This window comes from Mus musculus, chromosome 10 (assembly GCF_000001635.26).
Source record: "Mus musculus strain C57BL/6J chromosome 10, GRCm38.p6 C57BL/6J".
In the NCBI taxonomy this organism is placed as follows: domain Eukaryota; kingdom Metazoa; phylum Chordata; class Mammalia; order Rodentia; family Muridae; genus Mus; species Mus musculus.
Genome location: NC_000076.6, coordinates 83,759,033 through 83,767,317, shown reverse-complemented (window position 1 = coordinate 83,767,317; position 8,285 = coordinate 83,759,033). Strand labels below are relative to the sequence as shown.

Sequence of the window (8,285 nt, the reverse complement as noted above, 5' to 3'; positions counted from 1 at the left end):
AGCTAATTTATACTTTTTCTGAAGGGGCTCACACAGCTATTTTATTATTGGCTAATAAAGCAACAGTATAATTTTAATTTGGCAGAAAACTTAGTCAGCAATCAGCAAGGTCAAAGCAGTTTGTAGTTTTCCTCAGAATTCAGACCAAGGAGGGGTAGGGAAGTTTTCTCAAGGACTGTGGTTTCTGGCAGCTGTGGTCTTTATGACCACTAGTCTGTCCCTGCAGATAGGGAAGGGGCTGGGTGGTCTTGAATTTGTTTACACTGGCAGGGAAAGGGAAGATTCTTTATGCAGCAGGAAACAGCCAAAGATAGAGAGTGGCTGGTGCAGACAGCTTGCAGCAGGAGATAGCAGAAGATAAGGGAAACAAGCTCTGCAAATAATTTTGGTATATATTAATTAAGCTAAAAACTATACTTCTTCAAAGGCAGCTGGGAAGTGGTGGCCTATGCTTTTAATCCCAGCACTCAGGAGGCAGAAGCAGGCAGAGCTCTGAGTTCGAGGCAGGCCTGGTCTGCAGAGTGAGCCAAGGCTGCACAGAGAAACCCTGTCTCAAAAAAACAAAAAACAAAACCCCAAAACCAAAACCAAACCAAACCAAACAAAAAACCCAAAGGGCAGAGAGATGGATGGTTCAGCAGTTAATGGTGCTCGTTGCTTTCCCAAAGGACCTAAGTTTGGTTCCCAGCACCCACACTGGGCAGCTCACAACCACCTGTAATCCAGCTCCCAAGGGCTTGATGCTGTCTTCTGGTCTCTGTAGGCTCTCACATACCACCACCACCACCACCCCCACACACACAATGCACATATATACACACACACACACATACACGCACACATGCATTAAAAATAACTTTAACTTATTAAAAACGAAAACTTCCTTCACGTATGCATGATCTCATATGTGTTTTTTCTTGCATCCATCCTGTCCTGCAAGCCCGGCACTTGCTTCTCCTTCACTGCAGCTCCTGCAGCTTCTATGACTTCTATGACTGCAAGCTGCATGAATTCCCAAGCCGGAAAGGCACTCATCTGTGGTTGAAGAACACAAGTTCCCTCCATCACCTCGTGTCAATTAAAACCTCTGTGCAGGAAATTAGGAAGGTGTTAGCAATCTTTGCAACCAAGTCTACAATGTGTGTCACCTCTAACAGAAAGCTTCAAAAGTCATGTTTTCATCAGACAGCCTCCTAACCAGAAATGCCCTGACAAACATCTCCACTATATTTTTAACAATAATCTCATAAAAGGGGGGGGCATATTGTTGGGAGAGGTGTAAACTCTTACATTTCAGGTATTTTGAAGGTGGTACCAGTGTATAACTTACCTCTATTTTGCTACGATAAAATGCTGATAAAAAGCAAGGTAAAGAGGAAAGGGTTCACTTCATCTTATACTTCCAAGTGATGGTATATCATGAGGGACACTGAGGCAGGAGCTGAGGCAGAGACCATGGAGACCATGGAGAAATCACACTTACTGGCTCGCTCTCGTAGCCTTGCTCAGCCTGCTTTCTTATGTAACCCAGGACCTCCAGCCTAGGGATTGACACTGCCCAGAGTGGGCTGGTCACTTCTATGTCAATCACTAATAAAGAAAATGCCCACAGACCAGTCTGATATAATCAATTCTTCAACTGGAGGTTTCCTCCTTCCAGGTGAGTCTGGCTTGTGTCAAGTTGGTCAAAACTAGTCAGTACAGCCAGGCCCCTGTTTTTCTTTGTTAGTCTCCACATTAATGGTTTATCCTCCTCTGTCGTCCAGATTCTTACAGTACTTTAGAAAGACATTAATCATTTGCCTTAAGACTCAAGAAGTGGGTGGCTGTGTTATTAACATACAAGAATTAGGAAGCTCTAAATTTAGCTGAGTCCCTAGTGGAAGGGAAATGTTGAAACTTGTCATAATATGGAAGACGCTGTTCATTTGTAATGGAATTTGATGGAGTTTTAACTTTTAAAAAGACAATCTTTGTTTTGTGGCACTGCTAACTATTGAGAGTCAATTTGCACAGGAGAAAAAAAATCGGAGAATATCATAATCTAGACCAGAAAAATACCCAATGGTCAAAGATGGGCAAACCCAGGAAAGCATGATAATAATGATTGTAACCCTACAATATCCATATATTCTTACTGATGATACATACATACATACATACATACATACATACGAGAATTCCTAGTAGTAACTTCTGAAGGAATGGAAAGTAAAAATGGGCACTGGAGCACCCACTAATTATGCCCAGCACCCTAGCATAGGTCTAGGGGTGTAGCTCAGTATACCTGTCTAGCACACACAAGACCCTGAGCTCAGTCCCCAAGCATCCCTCAGAAAGACAGGAGCCAAAGACAGTATTCATAATAGCTATGGAAGCTTTAAGGGGAAAAAGAATACCTGCAGTCTCCAAGTGGCTCTCCCAAAATATTCAATTAGCAGGATGCTTTTCTTCCTCTGTAGAAAAGTTTTTCTTTATCTAAAGCAATAAAGTGTCCACTACCCAATCGTCAGGTAGCAGACGCATACACGGATGCTATGGCTAGATGCACTCATTAGTTTGCACCAAGTACAGCAGTTGGTTACCCCAGCGTCCCCCTCTCCTACAGGAAGCATGGCAGACTGTGGCTGGGATCACCAGGGAAAACACCATCAGCACCAACCTGACTATGCAAGCTGCAGTTCCCAGTGGCCCAGTGTGCAAATCATTCCATCAGTAACAATGTTTCTTTTCCAAAGAAATGTTGAACTAGGAGCTGAATAGTGATTGGCTTAGTATACACCCTGAACAAATCATCCCCTGGTACCTAGAAAATAACTAGAACCCTGGTGACAATAAGAATACCGCAAAACTGTCATCATATTTTCAATAAACACACCCAAATTCTTCCAGGGGGTGAATGTTCAACACCCATCTTCAAGTGTTCTAAACTCATGGTGCATTTAGAAAGACCAGAAAAAGGAGAAACTAGGAACAGTGGTGGAGAGCTGAGATCCCTCTGTCTTAGGGTTTTACTGCTGTGAAGAGTGACCATGACCAAAGCAACTCTTATAAAGACTACATTTGACTGGGGCTGGCTTAAGGTTCAGAGATTCAGTCCATTATCATCAAGGCGGGAGCATGGCAGTATCCAGGCAGGCACGGTGCAAGAGGAGCTGAGAGTTCCACCTCTTATTTCGAAGGCAGCTAGCAGCAGACTTCCAGGCAGCTAGGACAAAGGTATTAAAGCCCTCAGTGACACACCTACTCCAACAAGACCACACCTCCTAATAGTGCCACTCCCTGGGCTAATTGTATACAAACCACCACACCTTTCAACCAAAGGGTCAAGGTCAATGTCACCAGTAATAAGATGGGATCCTGAGCTCTCAGGATTTGATTAAATGAGGGGCATTCTATCTCGGGGGGGGGGGGTCAGGGGGGTGTCTCCCTCAAGATCTGTAACCACAGTCTAATAGAAGAGCACAGAGAGATTCACATTAAAGGACATGTTCCAAAATTCCTACACAGAAGGCATCAAAAGCCTGAGGAAGAGCTGTGCAAACATCATCGGGAAGAAGAGGAAACAAAACTGATACATTTAATTGAGACACAGTGTAATTTCAAACTGGAACAGTAACAACAGAGACAAGAAAACTACTGGAATGCATACTAGACCGTGTCCCCAGCCTATCCTTGTGTTCTGTCCGGCTACAGTTATTTGGAAATTAAGTTTTCTGAAGCCAATGTAGTTGCTATTTTTTTTATTTAAAAATATTTTGAGACAAGGTCTTGTGTAGTTTATTATCATCTCAAACTCATTGTGTAGCCAGCTGGTCTTGAAGCCCTGACTGTCCTGCCTCAGGCTTCTCAGGGTTGCTATTATTAGTGATGTACAAATTGATGTCCCCACTGAGTGCCATAGTGAACTTGTGAACACTGACAGGAATATGTGCCTACTAATATGTGCTTGGTAATTTTTACTTTTGAATTTGTTTGTTTGTTTTTGAGCAATTTGATGGCTCTATATTTAGCAAATACAGATGACTGCAGCTTTCTCTTTAGGAAAAAAATATCCTACTTTTCAGAGTAATCATATTTAACCAGTGTGGTGGTCTGAATATGTATGGTCCCCATAGAATCATGTGTTTAAATGCATGGTCCATAGGGAGTGGCACTATTAGGAGGTGTGGCCTTGTTGGAGGAAGTGTGTCACTGTGGGGGTGATTTTGAGGTCTCATATGCCCAAGCTGTACCCAGTATGGTATAAATCTTCTTCTTCTGCCTTTGGATCAAGATGTAGAACTCTCAGCTCCTCCAGCACCATGCCTGCCTGGACACTGCCATGCTTCCCGCCATGATGATAATGACTGAACCTCTGAACCTGTAAGCCAGCCCCAATGAAATGTTGTCCTTTATAAGAGTTGCCTTGGTCATGGTGTCTCTTCACAGCAGTAAAACCCTAGCTAAGACAACCAGTGTTACATATAAATATTGACATACTCTATTTACATATGATAATACCACGTGTGGCTTCTTTGAAAGTGTTCTTTTGAAAATAATTAAGAAATCCAGGTAAAGAGGGATAAAAATGTTTAATTGTTGAAATACATTGGCAAACTGAGATCCTTATACTGCTGTCATGAGTGCATACACATATTGTTAGCAAATTAAGCATTTCCCAGAAACCCCACTAAACATTAACTGTCCTCAGTTACGTCCTAAGAGACAGTGCAGAGTTAATATGATGAGATGCTCAGGCTACACAAGGGGAGAACAGGCAAGTGGGTAGCTGGAGACTACTTATAATTATTTAAGCCTTTGACTGAAGAAAAGAGGACTTTAATCCATATGTGTATAGCATGCACATTTAACGAGTTCATTTTCAAATGCTGCAATGTTCTTAACAAAGGGAATTCTCCCAGCATGTAAATAAAAATTTTAAACCAACTAGTAAAAAAAGGGAGATGGTTATAAGAATCCATTTACCAACTTTACAGCTAAAAAATAATGACATAGAAACATTGAAGACAAGAGGCAATATATTACTTCAGGTAATTCCTTTATGTGGCCCTATGACCATGTTATAAATACAATAAGGATTGTGTCATATAAAAACTATCAAAAGATTATCAGTGAAAAGACATGCGCTTGGCGACCTGTGCTGGATGGCCAGGAGGGGAAACACCATGGTGTGGAGCCTGGTGGCCCAGGCCGGGTAGCAACAGCCTTTATGGTCTCTCATTGGTGGGTGGCACAAAGTCCCTTCTATGACCACAACATCAGTATGGACCCATGGCCTTCACTACACAGCTAGGATTCGGGCGAGGTTGCACAGCAGGAATGACCTTTCGGAATTTGTTTGAAGATATCTGTGTTCAGTGTCCCGGAAGCCAAGTTCCTTCCAAATTCATGAGCAAGCTATAAAGGAAAAATAAGAAAAGGGGGAGGAAAATAATTAGCACATTAAAAAAATCTTAGACAAAAGTGCATGCCCTAAGCCTGCAAATTATTTAGCTGAATTGTTTTTAAGCAGAGTGTGTTCAATAGCCAGTCAACAGTTACTTAAGATTCAGTGCTGGGCAGCATAGTTCTAAACATTGGTAATATTTATATAAAGAGATCAAATTGGATGCTGAGAGACTTGTAAAATATAATTAAAATTAAAATACAGAATAACAATGGTCAGACCAGGCTGTGTGCACGTCAGCACCGAACTCACACTATAGATCATGCAGTGATAACTTCCTGACATGGTACTGCAGGGGGACCTATGCATCCATAGCTTGTGCAGTTCCCCTGGGGGAATGCTGATGAAACTGGCCCACACTGGCATCTGAGAGCCACCTCATAAACTGCTGTTTGCTGGCTTTGTGGAAAGCACGTCTTATGCCATCCATCACTTCCCTTCTGGGTAGAGGATGCCTCTTAAAAAGTCACAGCTCTATGGCCGTGGTTTCCACTCTGGAGCCAGGTGTCATCATGTAAGTGGTGCTAACATCGAGTCGTTCCTCGATTTGGCTCAAGATGCAGTCCACTGCGCTCACGAGGTGAATCCCATTCAGAAAGGCCGTGGTGTTAGCCAAAAATAGTGTAGTCTGCCCTTCGTATCAGAAGCTTGCCAGGGCAGTCCATGCATCGAGATTCTGCCCAAGGAATCACATGATGATGGGGCATCACAGGTGTCGCAGTGTCACAGACAAGTGGCATAACGGACACACAGTCACTCAGGAAAAGCTTTCAGGTGATTCAAAGGTGAGGCAGAGGGAAACCAGGACCAACTGACTGCTTAGAGACACCGTCAGAGGCAGATGCAGACAGCAGGGGATGAGAGTCAAAGAACGCACTCGGATCCAGGAACAGTGAGCGAGTCGCTTAAAGCCATGGGGGCTGTGTCAGCAGTAACAGCTAAACTGTTACTAGGGAACTTCTGACCCCCACACAAGGGCAAGTGAGAAAGCTGAGCCCCAGCACAGGTCACCTGGGGTCTGTGTGCAGCAGAGGGAACCAAGTTTTCAGCATGAGTCTACAGGACCCTTCTTCTGATCAGTTCTTACACATCATCAGCATTACAGGGGGAGGGGAGAATGGTAGCGCAGGCTGGCATTCTTCCAGCTCGGCCTACACAGGAGGCATGTCCCACAGGGACTTTTACAAGGGACAAAATGACAGCAAGCCAGGAATTCTGTGTGGGGAAGGGGAGGGCACTCTATTCAAATAAATACTAGACTTAAAAAATTCCTTGGTGAATTTTCAGGAGCTGGGGGGTGAGGGGTGGATTCCAGTCTTTATAAATCTCTATGCTGCCTCTCTGATGAGCCACTCCCCAGAGAACAATTCTAAGGCTGCTGTGACTTCCCTTAAGAAGTAGACCCTGCGTGTCCCAGCCCTCCAGCAAGGAAACTACTCAGTCTCCATCTGGAAACTTCTCAGTCTCTACCAACTCCAGGACTGACCCGACAAGAGATGACCTTGGGAGGGGAGGTATATGAAGAAGAGGTTGGGAGGAAGAAGAGAAAAAGGTGAGGGAAGAGGGAGAGAAAGAGGAATAGGAAGGAAGAAGATAAAGACACAGGCAATGAAGAAAGCAAGAGTTACTTACCATTAATTCCATCTAGTCCTAACAACAACCACTATGTCTAAGCAAAAGACCCATTCTATAGATTATAAAACTGAGGCCACAAGGGAAAGGTAACCCATTCAACCAGCCCGTGGAAGAGCCTGAATTCAAGCCTAAAGGCTGACTTTGAACAGATGGACTCTCTTAGGAAACAGCCCTACCGAAAGGGGAGGCTTCAAAAGAGGTTAGGCATGTTTGCCAAGACCAACACGCAGTGGAGTGCCAGACAGAATATGCCATGGGACATCTCTCCTCTTGAACACAGTATCTACACATTGTGTGTTGATCCTCATGGGATTCCTAGCCAGAGTCTCCCTGGCTGAGGTCTCCATCAAGCCCTAAGCCCTCCCAGGTTTTGGTGCGCCCTGGTGTTTTAGGCAGGCATGCAGTTTGTTCTTATGAAATCAATTACACTGCATTTGTGGAAAAATGAAGAGAAAGCATGGCAGTAGGGAATACAGTGGACCAGAGCTTCTGAGACGTCAAACCAGCATTCGAGATCTCTAAGATGCACACAGAAACTACAAGCAGTTCCTCGTCATCGCAGGAAAATACACGGAGGAGATAATTCAGGAAAATACAAAGTACCTCTTGAGTATCCAGCCGTCATGTTATCTTCCTCTAATCTTAGAGAGAGAATAACAGTTAGTGTTCAGATTTTTAAAAGCTCATTATATTTTCCAAAAAGCTACAAGCTTCAAATAGTCTCTCATACACACGTACATGCATACATGCACACACACACATACATGCACATGTACACATACATGCACACACATGTGCACACACACACTTGCTAGCAGGAATCATAAAGGAGGGTGGGCAAGATGCATCCAAGGGTACAGGAGCCCACTGCCTAAGCTTCATCCGAGAGCCCACGTGTACAGAACTGACCACTGCAAATTGCCCTCTGATCTCCACATGCAAACACACACTGGGTATATTAAGATGTGATGAATGATAAAGCAAGCAGTAGCAGACAACAAATAATGACAGTGTGTTTAAAATGAGGTGATATAGCTTTGTGAGCAGTGCTTTTCCCTGTAGCCACCGCACTGCTAAGTCCCCCTTTGTGTTATGGAAATACAGCCCATGTTTGCAAGCATTCCGTCAACTTGCTTAAATTCTGGTTTTTCCCTTTCACACTCATCAGCACTGAAATTAACGAGAAATCGAGGTTATCTGT

At 43.7% G+C, this 8,285-nt stretch overlaps 1 protein-coding gene across 4 annotated transcripts in view; it reads right to left on the bottom strand.

Moving 5' to 3' along the window:
• Positions 1–4,555: 4,555 nt before the first annotated feature.
• 1500009L16Rik (RIKEN cDNA 1500009L16 gene) overlaps positions 4,556–8,285 on the bottom strand; it is a 40,070-nt gene continuing 36,340 nt past the window's right edge. For 2 of the 4 annotated variants that reach the window (XM_011243557.3, XM_006514060.4), the window contains 2 exons: positions 7,688–7,720; positions 4,556–5,400 (listed from right to left, as the gene is read on the bottom strand). In XM_011243557.3, coding sequence (XP_011241859.1) covers positions 5,390–5,400; positions 7,688–7,720 — 44 coding nt within the window. In that variant the 3' untranslated portion in view covers positions 4,556–5,389. Of the gene's footprint in view, positions 5,401–7,687; positions 7,726–8,285 lie in introns of all 4 variants that reach the window. The other 2 variants (XM_011243558.3, NM_001145198.1) reach the window with 1 other exon arrangement.